At 43.3% G+C, this 16,837-nt stretch overlaps 1 protein-coding gene across 1 annotated transcript; it reads left to right on the top strand.

Moving 5' to 3' along the window:
- Positions 104–10,544, top strand: HAUS1 (HAUS augmin like complex subunit 1). The gene is made up of 9 exons (XM_021381456.1): positions 104–277; positions 478–652; positions 1,573–1,708; positions 2,739–2,873; positions 4,088–4,211; positions 5,133–5,198; positions 7,244–7,315; positions 9,188–9,235; positions 10,245–10,544. The coding sequence occupies exons 1-9, from the start codon at positions 206–208 to the stop codon at positions 10,317–10,319; spliced, it is 903 nt and encodes a 300-aa protein (XP_021237131.1). The 5' UTR covers positions 104–205; the 3' UTR covers positions 10,320–10,544.

Here is a 16,837-nt window from a genome sequence, read left to right as displayed (position 1 = left end):
CCCCCCCTCCGCGGCACTGCAGCTCCCAGCAGGCTCTGCGTTACTACAGCTCCAAGCGGGCACTGCGGCACTACAGCTCCCAGCAGGCAATGCGGCACTACAGCTCCCAGTAGGCACTGCGGCACTACGTCTCCCAGCGGGCACTGCGGCACTACAGCTCCCAGTAGGCTTTGCGGCTCGCCCTCTGCGCGCGTGGAATGCCGGGATGGCGGCGGGAGGCTCAAGGCAGGAGGAGGCGGCAGCGGAGGAAGTCGCTATGGAGGAGAAGCTGCAGCGGGTAACGGTGGGGCCGGGGGATGGCGACGGAATGATGTGACTCGTAAAGTTGTTGTTTCCGGAATTTTCACCCGTTAGTGCCGTGTGATTCTGACGCCTGGGTGGTTTTCTTCTCAGTGTAACTCAGAGTGACGTTTGCTCGGCGGTGCGTGTCTGCCTTTTCACCGGGCTCTTCTTACTTTTTCTTTTTTCCTCTGGCAGGTTACTTCATGGCTGAAGAAAATATTTGAAAATCAGCCGATGCCGCAGTTTGAAGTGAGCACGCAGAACATTGATGTCTTGTGTGAGCTTGTAGAATACAGTGAAGAAAGAGAGAGAGATGTTTCTTTTCTGATAGAAGACATGAAGCAAAGGGCAGCAGAATATGAAGCAGATGGTAAGTTAAAGGCTCCAGTTGTTAGCCTCCTCATAGAATTTTTCATAGTGATCTTGTAGAGTCTTCCTTAAAACAGGGAGATCAACTATATTAAAAAAGAAATAGGAGTAGGCTAAGCATTTGCTGTGCTGCAGCTTTTCTTGCAATGCAATCCATTCTTTCAGCAAAATGTACTCTAACATAAGGTTGGTCAGGAGCCAGTTTTTATGCTGGCTTGAGCAGGCTGTAAATATGGACAACTAGATTAGTTGTTAAGACCTCCTAGCCTACTGGGCTGAATAGCACAGCGCTGAAATGTTGGCTGGGTAGATAGAGGAGCAGCCCCACAGCTGATTGAAGAGTCTGAGCTGATGCTAATCAGCCGTTTAGGAAAGCACCTAGGAATTTGAAATGGCAGTGAAGTGATTAAGTTTTGCTTATACTGCCTGGAGCGTGTGTCTAATCATGTGCCACTCACTTGCTCCAGGAAACACACAAGGAGCCATCATGTGTTTTTACATGTGCTAAAGGATGGTCCCTTCATTGGCTTCGTTCAGAAAGGAATTGCACTTTTCTGTGAAAGGACTGACATTGTAAAATCCTACTTGATTTTTTTTTTTTCCTTCAGATCTTCTTGTGACTTGCCATCAAATTAATAATGATGGAGACTGTACAGTCAATTTAGGCTGTTAGAGAATGAGGGCAGTGACAGACAGGCATGGATGCAAGCTCTTCTGCAAATTCAGGCTCCCCTGGTATGAGGGAATGTTTTTACTAATAGAGATTTGATATGACAAGCAGGATGGCTCTTTCCCTAACTGTGGATAGATAAACAAAGTTTCTAGGCTAGAACTGTATTGTAGCTTTGGATAGTCCCTCCTAGAGCCTAAAAGAAGAGCAGTATTAAAAAGAAGTCTTTTTTGGTTCTGTTTGTTTTCTAGCTGAATATCTGCAGAGCCTTCTTACAGAAAGCCTCGGTCTTTCACCATCCAGTCTGTCCAGAAAAGGCACTGCCTACCTTAACACCCTGGTAGACAGTGCAATGATACTTGAAACAAAGGACACTTCTCTTAGCAGGTAATTCTTCCCAGTGTGCATTAGAAATGGTGGTCTATGCCATTTCCCTCTGTTTTTTTTTTCAATTCAGCCATTTCAAAGAGTTTCCACACCAGGAATCCTACTTACCCAGCATTTTTGCACCACATGGGCAGCTTTATAGAACACAGAAACTGAGCACAAGGCTCTGACAGCTCTAACATCCCTCCCAGTAAGGAAAGCATCTGAAGCCCAAAAGGTGCCTCAGTTAAATCTCTTCTTAGCCTATAATTTTGTGGTCAGTTGCTGTAGGATGTTGCCACTAGGACTCTTATGCTAGGTAGCACAAGCTAGAGCAGCTTTCATACTGTTCAGACAAGCAGGGACTGTGAAAATGTAGCTGGTGACTCAGTTTCAGCTCATCTCTTTCGTTTCTTATCTGGCCTCAGTTCATGTAAGGAGATTTCCTTGTCTCAGACACAGAAAAATGGCAACTGTTAGTCTGTTCTTTCAGAGCTTCTCTGTCTGACTTGAAACTGTAACAGCAGAAGTGCACTGAGCATTGTCAGTAAGGAGAAGGCAAAATCTGCCTCAAAATCCAATGTTTTTCCTTTAATCTTTTTTAAGAGCTTTGCTCTTAAAGCTTTTTCTGAGCTAGAGGGGCAAGCAGTTATGAACCATTGGGAAGAGTAAGTGACCGAAATACTTCTGGTTGTGTACCAGGGACATAGGTTTTCAAGGACTAAATAGAGTTTCTTTCAAAAGCAATCTGGCAAGCCTTGAGTGGAGCATGTAATTATTTCAGGCCTGGCTGTTGTATTTGCTTGAATGCCAGGTCTTGTTTAGCCCTTCCCAGTACTTAGGTTGCTGGACTGTTTCCCCTTCCAGATAAAATTTTCGTAGTTAAAGACAGCAAATATCCTCAGGGACGTACTATATTTTCTTCTTAAAATGCTTGTTAGTTACCTGATGTATCATAACATGAGAAAAACAAGTGCTTTGTGGTAAGGATGGGTGGGGGAAATAACAACAGTAATAACTGTGAGTTGTTCCTTCCCAATCTGTTCCCCAGCTTCTTCTGTGCCATTGGTGATAGGAGTTTGGAACTACATGCCGCAGAATCAAAAAACAGAGAAATGGAACAGAAATTGTTCAGCTTACAGAAAAAACTGACTGCTATACAGATGCTGGAAAAGCAGTTAGAGAAGTGAGTAATGGATGAAAAAGGGGAAATATGCAAGCAATACTGTGGATCTTTGCGGTGTGGTGCATTTCTTGTGATAACTAACAAGAGTAATTGTTAGTTTTTTGACACATTCCTAATTCATAATATTGGGAAGTATCAGTCAAAAGCTGTGTTCTATGGACACATCCGTTAGTCAAAAAGAGTTTCAGGGTACAATTAAATCCGTTTTAAACTAAAAATAGTTTACAGACAGTTTTCAGATGTGGGCTGGCATCTTCCACTCACTGCCTTCAGCTGAGGTTAAAGGCAAATCACAAAACTGTAGAGGTTGGAAGGAGCCTCTAGAGAATGTTGAATCCATCACCCTGTTAAAACAGGTTCTCTGCAGCTGGTCACACAGGTCAGCATCCAGGTGCAACTTGAATACCTCCAGAGAAGCAGACTCCATCACCTCTCTGGCAGCCTGTTTCCAGTGCTCTGTCACTCTGACAGTAAAGGACTTTTTCCCTGTGTTAGCATGGAATTTCCTGTGTTCCACTTTCTGCCTGTTGTGCCTTGTTCTATCACTGCAAATCTGATTTTTTTTTTTTTTTTCTTACCAAATATACTGTGAGGTTTGTAGTCAGAATGAAGGACCCAGGCAGAACATACAAACTATAATGCCCAAGAATTAACTTCAACCAGTGCACAGGAAACATTTAAAAATAATAATAATAGTAACAGAAGCCAACAGTATCAAGTCCACTCCACAAAGGATGTAATTTGAAGTGCTTTGACAAGCATAGCATGAGTGCTCTGCCTGGACGTTGATCCAGATAATCTTCACAGTTCCATTCCATACTAATTATTTTCTGGTTCTGTCAGTCAAAGTTGTTAGTAGTACCAAAGATACAAGTCCTGCATGTCTCTCCAAGGTTTGCCATAGCCTGTCTAGCTCATAAGTTTAGTGTGCATAATAGGTTTCTAACTGAATTAGAGAATTATGTGTGACTGCTGTTATGCAGATGGCTTTCCTCCTGACCTTTTATCCTGTGGCCTTTGTGAGTCTGGAGGTGGGTGGATATATCCGTGGATATTTCCACTGTGAAATCTCACAGCAAAATGAAAACGTTTTCTTCATTATCTCCTTTTGGTGTTGGTTGTATTAAGAAGTTTAGCTTGAGCATAGGTGACCAAGTGGCGTGTGTGCGCTGGTATCTCTTTGACTGTAAAGGTTTGTTTCTTTTTGTCTTAAGGGATCTTGAAAAAGCAAAGACACGTGTTGAGGTGGAAGGAGCCAAATCTGAGAGCCGACTTCTTAACTTGCAGTTCCTGAAAGACAAATCTGAGGATTTCAAAATTAGGATTAAGACTACTGAGGTAAGTGGAAGGAATTATCGAATGTAAAGCTGTCTCAGGTTGCAGCAGTCATAGTTGTTTGGGTCCAAAATTGTAGTTAAGCACATCCCTGGAGCTTCTTAAACTCCTGGACGTAGGACTTCTGGTCTAATAGGACAACTTACCACACTTCAATTGTTCATTCTATTTTTATGCTCCTTTTCCAGAGCATCATATGGTAAATGGAAGGACACTTTTTCTTCTATAACTGAAAACATTAATAGCTTAGACTACTTTATGCTTATTGTGATGTACCATAGTATGAGGGTATACAGACAAGTTATCAGTAGAGCATATGATTCACTAAGGTAAATTGTGCCAAAATTCTGAGACATTTTTTCGAGATTAATAAATGATTAAATGTGGAAGACAGAAGTTGTCCTGTCATCTTCACCTGTTCTGTATGATGATGGATAGATGAACACTTTATTTATGATAGAATCATTAATGTTGGAAAGACCACTAAGATCACGTAGTCTAACCATCAACCCATGCCTATGACCTCTCTAGTCCGTGTCGCTCAGTGCAGCATCTACTCTTGAACACCTCCAGGGTCAGTGACTCCACCAGCTCCTTGGGAAACCTGTTTGAATACCTCACCTGGATGCTCTCCAATATCGTGGCAAATACCAGATAGAAAACACTGAACTAGTGTTAAGACATTTTACTGGGAAACCTCTTCCTAACCTTGCCATTGATTTTCTGTAAAGATTTATTATTCATGGTATAAATTTTAGTAGCAACTGATTTCATATAACATCTAGAGCTATGATTCAAATGGCACATATTTGTAGTCTTAGTAAATTGTGTTCTTATTTGCCTGTTCCACTCAAAATGGCAGAATCTTTCTCCTCTCTGCTACATTTTGTGATCAGTTATGTACGAGCTCTTTTCTATTTGTAGGAGCAGCTTATTGCCGTGGGGTTAGACCAATCATTGATGCATCAGTCGTTAGTGAGCCTGTCTGAGGTAGGTACGGGATGGATGTTTCTACAATGATCCATGTTTTAAACAGAATGGATATTTCGTGGAATATATTTCGTTACATAGCTGCCTGTGTATTGCAATTACTAGATCATGGAATCATAGAATCACAAGGTTGGACAGGTCCTACAAGACCATCTAGTCCAGCCGTCCACCTGTCACCATTCCTACCCACTGATCTAATAAAATCTCGTAGCACCTCGTCCAGTTGCCTCTTGAACATCGCCAGGGACGGTGACTCCACCACCTCCCTGGGCAGGGCATTCCAGTACCTGACCACTCTTTGAGAGAAAAAGCTTCTCCTTGTATCTAATATACATCTCCCTCCCCTGGCACAACTTGTGGCCATTTCCTTGATTCCTGTTTGTTGTCTGAGAGAAGAGGCTGACCTCCTCCTCATCCCAACCTTCCTTCACACTCTGTAGAGTGTGGTGAGGTCACCCCCTGAGCCTCCTCTTCTCCAGACTGAACAATTCCAGCTCCCTCAGCTGCTCCTCATAAGCCCTGTGCTCCAGATCCCTCACCAGTTTCACTGCCCTCCTCTGAACACGCTCCAGTGCCTCAATGTCTTTCTTGCAGTGAGGGGCCCAAAACAGAACACAGTACTCAAGGTGCGGCCTCACCAGAGCTGAATACAGGGGGATGATTACCTCCCTGCTCCTGCTGGCTACACCATTGCTAATGCAGGCCAGGATGGCACTGGCCCTCTTGGCCACCTGTGCACACAGTCAGCTCATGTTCAGCTGAGAAAATGGTAAAATGACCGAGGTCATTGCTTCTAGTTTGTGCAAAGAAAACCTTTTCTCAAATACTTCCGAGCAAGAGGAGGAGAAGGTTGAGTGAATCCTAGATCCCAAACCACTGCGTGCCTTTTTCTTGTGACTTTAGACACAGCTTTTTGGTCTAAATGGTAAGCCCAACAGGAGAATGTGTTAAAAGAAAAAACACACTTCTTGAGTTGCCTAGCTATAGATTCTCCAGCTTCATGTTGAATTATTTGTGCACTTGTAACATGTTTGAGTTCTCCTGTCTGCACTCAGCACACTTTAACGTTATTTGCTTACTCTAATGGGAACTTGAATCTTTTTCCCTGTTTCTTTTTATAGCTTTCTCTGCCTAATAAGCTGAACAATGAAAGTAGGTTTCCTGATCTCTTTTTGTTTTGTTTTTTTTTTACATTGTCATTCTCAAGTAGCAGCACTGGGTGGCAATGTTGACATTGCACAGCTTTTGAGAACGGTGCTAACCAAAAATCATTTGTGTTGGAATTCTACATACAAAGTGGCATAGGGAACTTTCTAGTCTTTATCTGACCTCTGTCATCTTCTAAAACTTCAGCAAAAGGGCATATTTGACTCACTGGCATTTCTATGAGCTTTGCCAAGAGCTCAGTTGAAATAGGCAGCATGAATGACTTCCTCTTCTGAATGTTTTTTGTTTTTTTTTTGCTTCAGATCGAATACTTGAAAAGAGTTAAGTGCTTTGTAATGTGATAAACTTTCAGCCTCCAGGAGAAATTACCTCCTCTTGTTTACAGAATGACCAAAGCACTGCAAATGTTGGGGATTTCTTTTTTTTCTTTTTCCTGCTGCATCAGAAAAAAAACCAACTGTGCTTTCACAAATAAGCCATAAGCTCGAGAATGCACGTTCTTCCTTGGCTCTGTTCTCTGTGTGACCTGTGGTGATGTTAACTCTGAAAGTCATCTGCCTGGTGGAGCCTCCTTTGAAATCTCCTCTCCTTTCAGGGAGGTGAGATCAGGGGGTTATGCTGTTAGAAACAACGCTGTGTGGTTTCAGAAAGCAAAGGAAAATATCTGTGTAAAATTTGTAGTGGGTTTGGCTGACTGATAGCTGAGTGAATGGTAGATCTTTAGTTTTCCATGTTTATGTTTTGAGAAGCATCACAAGAGCTCTAACCAACATCTGTGAATTCCAGAACGCTGTAGATAATTGTAATCATTTAAGTGGTGTAAATCAGTGAAATACAAAGAAGACTGTGGAGTATAATCTGCTTTGCTCTGTTCACAGAAACTGGCTGAAATGCGGGAAGAAATTGTGGATGTGAAGAAGAAACTTGAGCCCTATCTAGATCTACCTCCTGTAATTATTTTTCCATTGTTCTTTTATATTTGCCATCCAATCAATTTTGATGGACTTAACAATAGGAAGGAAACTCTTGCTCTATTTCAATGGATAGAAGGCTCTCTAAATATCTGCTAATGGTGTTAACTAAAGACTTTACTTAAACAGAGGGCTATTTATTGATTAGGCAAAGCCAAAAATATTTGTATGCTTGTCAGATAAACCTTGTTCTAACAAAATGTGTCAGAACATGGCCTCAACAGATTGGCTGATTGAACTTAGTATCAAGGTAAATTAGCTGAAAATTAGAAAATACAGTTCTTGAGTTTAACAAAATTTTGTAGGTATACTAACGCATTAGGATATACATTTAATCAGGCTGTCAAAATGGCAGACAGTTCCCTATGCAAAGGTTGGGACTCCTAAGCAAGGCTATAAAAATTATGAAGAAATACCTGAATGCAGACCTTTTCCCCTAAACATGTAGTGTAGCTTGTATGAGTACTGTCTGCTCCATCATTTTCTTTGATTTCTCTCTGAGGGTGCTGGGTATTCAGCCCTTCTGGAAAACAAAACAACAGCTAAAAAATCCACATGTTCTTTTCTATGTGACCGAATTGCAGTTTTGAGAGGCCCTGTCCTCCTGTTCCTCGCTTTAAATTTTGGCTTTTACTGCTATTGGTCACCAAGAGTTACTATCAGGCTGCTCTGCAAAGCAGCTTTTATAAAAAGGATTTTACCCATTTCAGGTAGGATGAACCAGTGTTGCAGAAGGCTTTCAATTGAGAGTAATTCTGTTTAAAAGAAAAAAAATTCATAGTGGCTTAAAGAAATGATGGGCAAACAGGGCTTAAATCTGGGGTGTGTGTGATATCTGTACTATGCTGTGATGACTCAGACAGCTAAACCCAAATACTTCTGGTCTCCTTTGGAAGATTGCCATTATTTTTACATATGAGTGTTAAGGATTTTCTCTGAGATTCCAGCGAGATTTGGTAAAAATTGGAGCAAACAGTTGAATGGGTTTTAGGTTTAGTAGATAAAACAGTAAACAAAATAGTCACAGTTTTGAGTTACCTAATACTGTGCCTCTTACCTCCTTATCTGAGAAGCCCAGAGGGTGTGATGTGGCTAATCTCTGAGAGGGGAAAAAGGCTTGTTCCAGTTTTTATAAATGGAGCACAGGGGTACAGAGAAACAAGGGACCTTATTGAAAGTTGAGAAATTGTGATGAATTGCATCGTGTGTGTTGTGAGCTAAGGTCTGCTGGACCACCATTCTCTCTTCACCTCTTCAGCCCTTGCACAGAGGTCTTGCCCCTCAACACATCTTCCTGTAACTTCTTAATGCAAACACTGCCGTCTCCCTTCTAGAAGAAAAGGATGAAGGGAGAGGGTGTGACTGCTTCTCCTTTAAATTCATCTTAGTCAAAGAAGCAGCTGCCTCATCTCAAGCAAAACAGGATGTTCAAATTGCATTAGGTTCCCCAATTCCTCCTTCCCCTGACTCCCTGTCAGTGGAGACAGGGAGAGCCCTAATGCCCTGCTTCTGGTGCAGACAGAATGAAGGATGGTTTGTGCTAAAAGCTTATTGTGCTCTGGAAAATTCATTCCTGGATGTATTTAGAAACTAGTCTGTTGGGTAGCATGGAAAAATAGGTGTTTTTTTTAGATATTAGGCCATACCAGACTCCTGGAAAAGATCTGATTGTTCAAAGTGAACTGATAATAGGCTTTTAATGTCAGTACCTTTTGTATGTGAAAAGCATACACAAAACTGATTTCATTATCCGTGAATTCCCCTGTGGCACATAATTAGAGTCTTGCAGTGATACAGGAACTCTATAATTCAAGTTGAAATATTGATTTTCATGCCATTTTCTCTCATTAGAATCTTTCCATTGCACGAGTGAAGGTTGAAGAAGCAAAACGAGAACTGGTAAGAGATTTTATCTTTCACAAAGATTTAAATGGGTGCTGTCATACGAAGACAATCTATGTGCATTAATTGCTTGTGGATTTATCAACCTTGGATTGCAGTCTTAATGATCTCTAGAGGGAAATTTTGCTCTGGTAAGACAGAAGCAGTGTATATTGGTAGGAGGAACTGTTGGAGGAAGGATACCTAGAGGTGTTGAGGCAGTTGGACATGATGGGGATTAAGCATATATCTCTCTGCATTTTGTCTGCTTCATCTGTCAGAATGTTTATTCACTCAACTGCGTTGCAGCTTTTTAGTCTCAAAACTTCTATTACTGCTCCTGAATTCTCAAAGTGTAGTAAGGCCCATGTTTTATTGAACAGCTGCCTTGTAGATGGCAACAGGGACTTTTCCCTATAGAACATAATGCTCATTTCATACACGCTTGTGTATCCTGCAGGCATTGTTGGGAAACATTATATCTAGCAATGTTTGGAAGGTCAGCAGAAAGCTTTCCAGAGTGAGCTGGTCCATACTGGAGCATAAAAGCTGTCTTTGTTTCTTTGTGTTGGTACTTGTTTGTAGATACAGCACAAGGGATTCAGTGATAAGCCTTTCAAATGTGATTTCTAATTGCATTTTAAATACTCTGTACATTTTCAGATGGGACTGCTCAGATTTGTGAAGTACTTGCTTTGTTTTTGCAGGGCAAGCTCCCCTTACCAGCAAGTCAGGCTTTTGTTGGGTGTGTGCACTCTGTAGTTCAGTTTGAAGATATCTGCTGTCCCATTAGGGCACGGTATAAAGGGCACTGAGCATACTTAGTTCTTCATTTGGAGATTTATCCATAGGTGGCAATTGAGATCACTGCTACTTGGACTAGTGAGAGCTTCCACTTGGATGCTTGGGTTAGTCAGTGCTAATAATATCCTAAGGTTTGATTGTCGTCTAACATGTGCTTGTGTAAGAAGAACATACAAAAACTGCTTTGCAATCACTGAGTCCTGTTGGTTTTCTCTCCTGCTAGAATGCCTTGGAGGAAGAGTTCTCAAAGCAGATTGAAATGCTGACTTGTGATATGCGGGAAACCCAGAAACTCTAGTTCACCTGAAGTGGCCCGAATAGAAGATTTCTTTCTTGTCTGTTTATTTGCACTAGTGAAACATTTGGGACTTAGTATATTCTGCAGCTTTCTGCCCTACTCTTCTCATGGCTGGATGGCACTCTTGTGACCTTTCAGCAAGCACGGTCTTGTCTTCAGTGGTTCACGTAGCAGTGCATTTGTAAAACCAATTTTTTCAATAAAATTCTTTCTTCTTTTCCTGAACTTCTTATTTTTATCATTTTTTTTTCCATATGTGGTACAAACACTTCATCCAGCTAATATCAGACGGATAAGAGGAATGGCTTTAAACTAAGGAGGGCAGATTTAGGTCTGATGTTGAGGGGGAAATTCTTTACCGCGAGGGCAGTGAGGCCCTGGCACCACTACCTGGAGCTGTGGATGCCCAACCCTGGAGGTGCCCGAGGCCATGGATGGGCCCTGGGCAGCCTGAGCTGGTGGTGGGGAGGAGGCAACCAGCCCACTGCAGAGGGTGAGGCTGGTGGAGCTTCAAGATCCCTTCCAACACGAGCAGCTCTGTGCTCTTCACCAGGAAGCGTTCCCATCAGGATTTGGTAGGCCCTTACCACCTAGAATATGACTGATCGGGGAATCTGTCTTTCCTCTTTCTACATGTCCAAGCTCTGGATCGTATTTTTTCTTCCCTGGTGTTCTTGCTTCGGTAATGCAAATATTGTAATGATAATTACAATGATTCTTTGCATCTACTGCATCACTGAAATGAAAAGAGCAAAAGCCAGAAATGAGGAATCATCAATTTTTTTCCACACCTACATGTCTAATGTTGATCAAGTTTGTGAAGATGAGTTCTAGATGTGTCTGGAGCGCTTCTTATTTGGGGCTTTTTCTTTGAGGAGAAAGGTAATTGCTAATTATTTACTTCATATGGATTACAGTACTGGTTTCACACATTAAATTCCACTGCTCACAGAAGTAAGAGCATGGGGTGAACTCAGTGTCAGCTGCCTAAGAATCTGGCCTTCTGTTTTCCTCAGGAGGAAAAGAAAGAAACTGCTCTAACCAATAAGGTTTGCCCATGCTGAGCCCATTAAGAGCTAGTAGTCCACTACCTACATTATTTTTCATCCTTACATTATAGCGTTAAGCATTATATTTTATAGCTTTGTGGATAGTTGTGTGATTTCTTTTTAAAATGTTGCTTTTAAAGCTGAACTTTACTGTGAAACCTTCCAAGGCCCGAAGATACATGGATATTTTTGCAGAGCCACTGTGAGATGGGATCAATTTGAAGCTAGATTGTGCTTTCCGATTTTACCTCAAATGCCACCTTCCTCAAGGGTCCCCAGAGCCCTCCTCTTTGCGTGCCACCCCCACACAAACTATAAACATTTGACTTTTTAAAAGCAGTTTTGTGCTAAATAAAACCTGAAAAAGCTACGGAGGGTAGAAAAATTTAGAAATTGTGTCGACACCTTAAGGGCATCAAATGTACTTCGGGCCATTTGTACCGGGCAGCATCCGGACAAACAGCCGTGGTGCTCTCTGTGACATCTGTTGGCGATTAGTTGCAAAAGATTATGGTAATGGTTTAGCGTGCAGCCTGCCTGTCCCCAGGAGCTGCTGCTTACTTCAATGCAGAAATTGATTTCACTGATCTGAAGGAAAAGAGATCCTTCCTGTTGCTTCGTGTCCTCCCTTGAAGCCACGGGATCATGAGTTTGGTGTCTGACGACTGTGCCTGCAGTGCATCTCTGATGATTTCTAAGAAGCTGCAGGCTCAGGAAGACGGCGGTGTCAGTAAAGTGCCACAGCCTCATCACCTTGTGTCTCAACTCATTTCTTTCACCTTGATGCAGGAGCATTGAAGAATGTTCAAAGAGCTGATGCTCGTGTGATCTCCTGCCTCTTCTCCCCAGGTGCCGGAGGGAGTTGGTGTTGAGCTTTAGGTTTTTAAATTAAAAAGCAGGAAAGGATTAGTTGCCTCAGCTTTGTGACTAATATCTGTAGTTCTTTCCGGACAAAAAGTCAAGATGGCAAGGCCAAGTGGAAGAGCGAGCTTTTACACGTAGACATGAGCTGAATAGGTGAAAGGGAACTTACTCTGAGGTAACTGATGCGAAATCCAGAGCAGTCACAGTAGTGCAGGGATGACTACAAGTAGTTATTGCTGACCAAAAACCAAAATGAAAGAAGACAAGAGTGGAGTCTTTAGATCTGGAAAGAGAAGAAGAGTAATCCGATCTCCTTTCCCATTGTGGAAGGGGAAAAATAATGTAGTCTTTGTGAGGCACCGGAACATACAAGGGCAGATGTTAGAGAACTGTTTAACAAGAACGCCATTGTAAGGCATTGGAGGTCATGACCTGACAATTAAGGAACCTTAATCACTTGAGGCTTTTAAGAGCAGATCAGAAATGCTTTGCCTAAGCATTTATAATGCTAAGGACAGTTGATTATGCTTTGAGATAGGAAGATGGATGACTGCTTGAGGATGCTACCAGCCCTGTTTGTCTACGAAAGCCTCAGGACTTACTCAGCTAACGATGTTTGAGGGCTTTGTATTGTGCGTGTTACGATGACTCAAGGCTTGGGTAGGTTTCCTGTGGCGGTGGCACTCCCTTAGCACTACTTCATCACACAATACCTCACCAGCTTTGAAACTTGGCTGGGGGGGGGGGGGGTCTCTACCCCTGCACCTACAGCGCAGGTGATGGCTCCTGTCTGTGGCCCATCTGTTCACTGGCAAAGAGCCCAACGACGGACATCGGCAGGGCTGGACTTGGACTCGAGAGATGTCCGAAGATGGCTGGCTGTTGCTTCCTAAGGTTGGGACCGTAAGCAGAAAAAATACCCAGCAGCAGCAGCGTGCGAGCTGCACGCCACAGCTGAACCATCTGCAGCACACGCGACATAAATCAGGGGCCAGTTGTCAGGCCCTACAGTTCAGCTTTTGGTGGGAATGGGGAAAGTCAAACAAATGAGGTTTTTGCAGCAAATGGGCTGTCAGGAAGACTACTCAGCTCTTCAGTTACACATTTGCATGGGCAGGGTGCCTTGCAGCGCAACCAGACATCCCTCCTCGCTGTTGGTATCTTAGGACAGTCCGGCATTTCCAAAGTGGGGGTTGGATGCCAGCCTTGGAGCAAAATACAAAGGTCCTGCCGAGACAGGAGCACGCCAGTCTGAGCACTTGGCTGAGTAAATGTTTGATTCTGGGCTTTGCCCTCTGCCCTGACAGCTGTTGAGTGTTTCCACCGAGGTCACAGCGGGTGGCGAGGAGCTGCGCACAGCCGGGAGGGAGGCTGCCAGCTGGACCTCTCTTCTGTTGTATATTATGAAATAATTACCCAACTGGGAATGACACAGACGCCTGCGGATGCTTTTGCTTCTTCAGCCCAATTTCAGATTACATCAGCTGCTCTGCTCTGAGCCTTATTTTTGGAGACGCTGTGCGTTAACACCTGCACGTGTTCATGCTTGCTCCATTTCAGTGCCCAACCGCAAGGGATGTGCTTGCTTCATCACAACGTGTTCAATTGCTTCCCCTTGGAAATAAGAGGATCCAAATTCCACCTATAAGGAAGGATTTAAACCGACGTACTATCCGTGAAAATCAGTGGTCAGCTTCAAGCATGAACTTGTATAGGTGGGTAAGAAATTTTATCACAAGGCGATACACTATTCTTATCAGGCTAATGTGCAAAAGAGCAATTGCTTTAGGAAGTTAAAAAACATAATCTTCAAATTGGTTTTAGCGATGCAGATCTACTTAACGTTTACGTACAAAAAACCACAATAACAAAAAAGAAGTGATAGAAAAATACCAAAAAAAAACCAAACTCATAAGGTAAAATTAAGGGTATTGAGCTGAATATGTACTCAAAATGCATTGGTTCAAAAGACGTAGGTGAAATCTCTTGGCTATACATTTTGTCTAGTCCGTTTAATCCTTCAGATTTGCCTCTGAGTATGCAGTTGCTGTTAGCAACTTCGAGTGGCTCCAGAAACGTTTTATGTTTTGGTCTACCCTAACTTCATTTAAGCAGTTCTGTACCAGGCTGGGAGGATTCCTCTTCCTCCAATTCAGAAATATTTCTCCTGCAAAAAAAAAAAAAAAAAAAAAAAAAAAAAAAAAAAAAAAAATCCCAAGTGAGTAAGCAGATGCTTTACCAATAAGTGTGTGTTTAAAGTCAAACTTGCAGATCCTTCTCTCTTAGCTGGGTGCCACCTACGTGGTAGGACAAAGCACTGCCTCCATCTGCCGTGAAGTAAGTCAGCATTACGCTGTCCTTCCTCAATCATGTAATCTCTGGTAAAAACAAAAACAAAACCAACAAAAACAATAAAATCTATTCCAAAACCATGAACTAACCTAATAAATGCTTCTTCTATCCCCATGATGATTGCGCTTTTTAATTCTAATTAAGCAGCAACAGCACAGCTGCTTAATTACCCAATATTGGCTGGCAAACCCAGCAGCAAAGAACGTTTGTCTTTCTTCCTTCTCTGGGAGATGGGGACTGCAGCTAGAGAATGGGTGAACCCCTTGGGGATGTGTGGGACATTGCCACTACCTTGCTGGTGCCCTGGTTGCCTTTCCCGTGATCCCAGTTCAGCAAGCACTGGCAGAACAGGGGAAAAGCACAACATTGTGAGGGAGCAAGAGTGCAGCAAGGGGATGGCTTGGCTGGGCTTCAGCATTGCGTTCGTGATTTCAGATGAGCTTGGAAAATGGGTGTTTTTCAAATGTTACTTGGAAGTGGAAGAAGGATGTTTAGTAATGTGGTCAGAAGACACAGACCAGGGAGAGCATGCCCTCTCTGATAAAGGAGAAGGAAGAATGGGCTTCAACAGAGAATTGAGAAGGCTGAGATACTAACAGGTTCTTTGCCTCGGTCTTCACTGGCCATTAGGTTTCCCAAGTCTGAACCTCTACGTGGTGTTGGGGAGCAAAATAACTCCCAGTGTGAGAGGAGTTATTTACATATACAACATGCATCCCAGGGTCCTGAAGGAACTGGCTGATGTGGTTGCCAAGCCTCTCTCCATCATGTTTGAAAACTCGTGGCTGTCAGGTGAAGTCCAGCAACTGGAAGAAGGGAAACATGACTCTCATTTTTAAGAAAGGGAGAAAGGAAGACCTGGGGAACTACAAGCTGGTGAGCCTCACGTCTGTGCCTGGGAAGATCATGGAGCAGATCCCCGTGGAGGCTATGGTAAGGCATGTGAGGGACAAGCAGGTGATATAAGACAGCCAGCATGGCTTCACCAAGGGCAGATCATGCCTGACCCATCTGGTGGCCTTCTCTGATGGAGTGACAGCATTGGTGGACAAAGGAAGGGCAGCTGATGTCATCTACCTGGACTTGTGCAAGGCCTTTGACATGGTCTCACATCACTTCCTTCTCTAAGTTATCTAAGAGATACGGGTTTGAAGGGCAGACTATTTGGTGGATAAGGAACTGGTTGGACAGTTGCAGCCAGATTGTTGTTGTCAATGGCTCTACGTCCAGGTGGAGACAGTGACACATGGTATCCTCCAGGGGTCTGGTGCTCTTCAACATCTTTATCAGTGACATAGATGATGGGATCGAGTGTATCCTCAGCAGTTTGCTGATGGCACCAAGCTGAGTGGTGCAGGTGACACAACAGAAGGAAGGGATGCCATCCAGAGGGACCTGAACAGGCTGGAGAAGTGGGAACAGGGGAACCTAATGAGGTTCAACAAGGCCAAGGGCAAGGTGTTGCACTTGGATCAGGGAAATCCCACAAATATGTACAGACTGGGAGAAGAACTCTCTGAGAACAGGGCTGTGGAGATGGACCTGAGGTTTCTGTGGGTGAAAATCTGGCTTGTTCAGACTGGAGAAGACTCTGGGGAGACATCACTGCAGCCTTTCCTTACTTAAGGAGGGCTTACAAGCAGGAGGGGGACCAACGTTTTACACGGGCAGATAGTGACAGGATAAGGGCCAATGGCTTTAAACCAAAATAGGGGAAATTTATGTCAGATGTTAGGAAGAAATTCTTTCCTCAGGGGATAGTGAGGCACTGGCACTGCTGTCCAGAGAAGCTGTTCAAGGCCAGGTTGGATGGGGCTCTGAGCAGTCCGACCTAGTGGGTGGAAACCAGCACACAGCAGGGGGATTGGGATTAGATGATCTTTAATATCCCTTCCAACCTAAACCATTCTGTGATTCTATGAGGTGCTTGCGGACGCTGCCACTGGACTCAAGGGGAATGGGCTCATGAAAAGCCATTCTCCCAGTCTGGAGATGGAGGGAAACTTTTGGCCTTGGGTAGAGATTTGAGCAAGTACAAATAAAGTTTGCTCTCCCTGTAAGGGAAAAAACCTGGAAACATTTAATCGCAACAGCTGCCTTGCAGCCAGCTTTTACTTTAATGTGGGAGCACAGCCCAGGGTCACTCCCACCGTTTTCTAGACACTGTCATATCTCAAGCAAGCAGTGAGATAATTTCCTCCAATTGTCTTTGGGGAAGTACGAATGCTGCAAAGGGGATGTCGCGGTCCCCTG

This window comes from Numida meleagris, chromosome Z (assembly GCF_002078875.1).
Source record: "Numida meleagris isolate 19003 breed g44 Domestic line chromosome Z, NumMel1.0, whole genome shotgun sequence".
NCBI lineage: Eukaryota > Metazoa > Chordata > Aves > Galliformes > Numididae > Numida > Numida meleagris.
The sequence above is the reverse complement of the archived record's forward strand: the minus strand, read 5'-3'. Positions and strand labels throughout refer to the sequence as shown.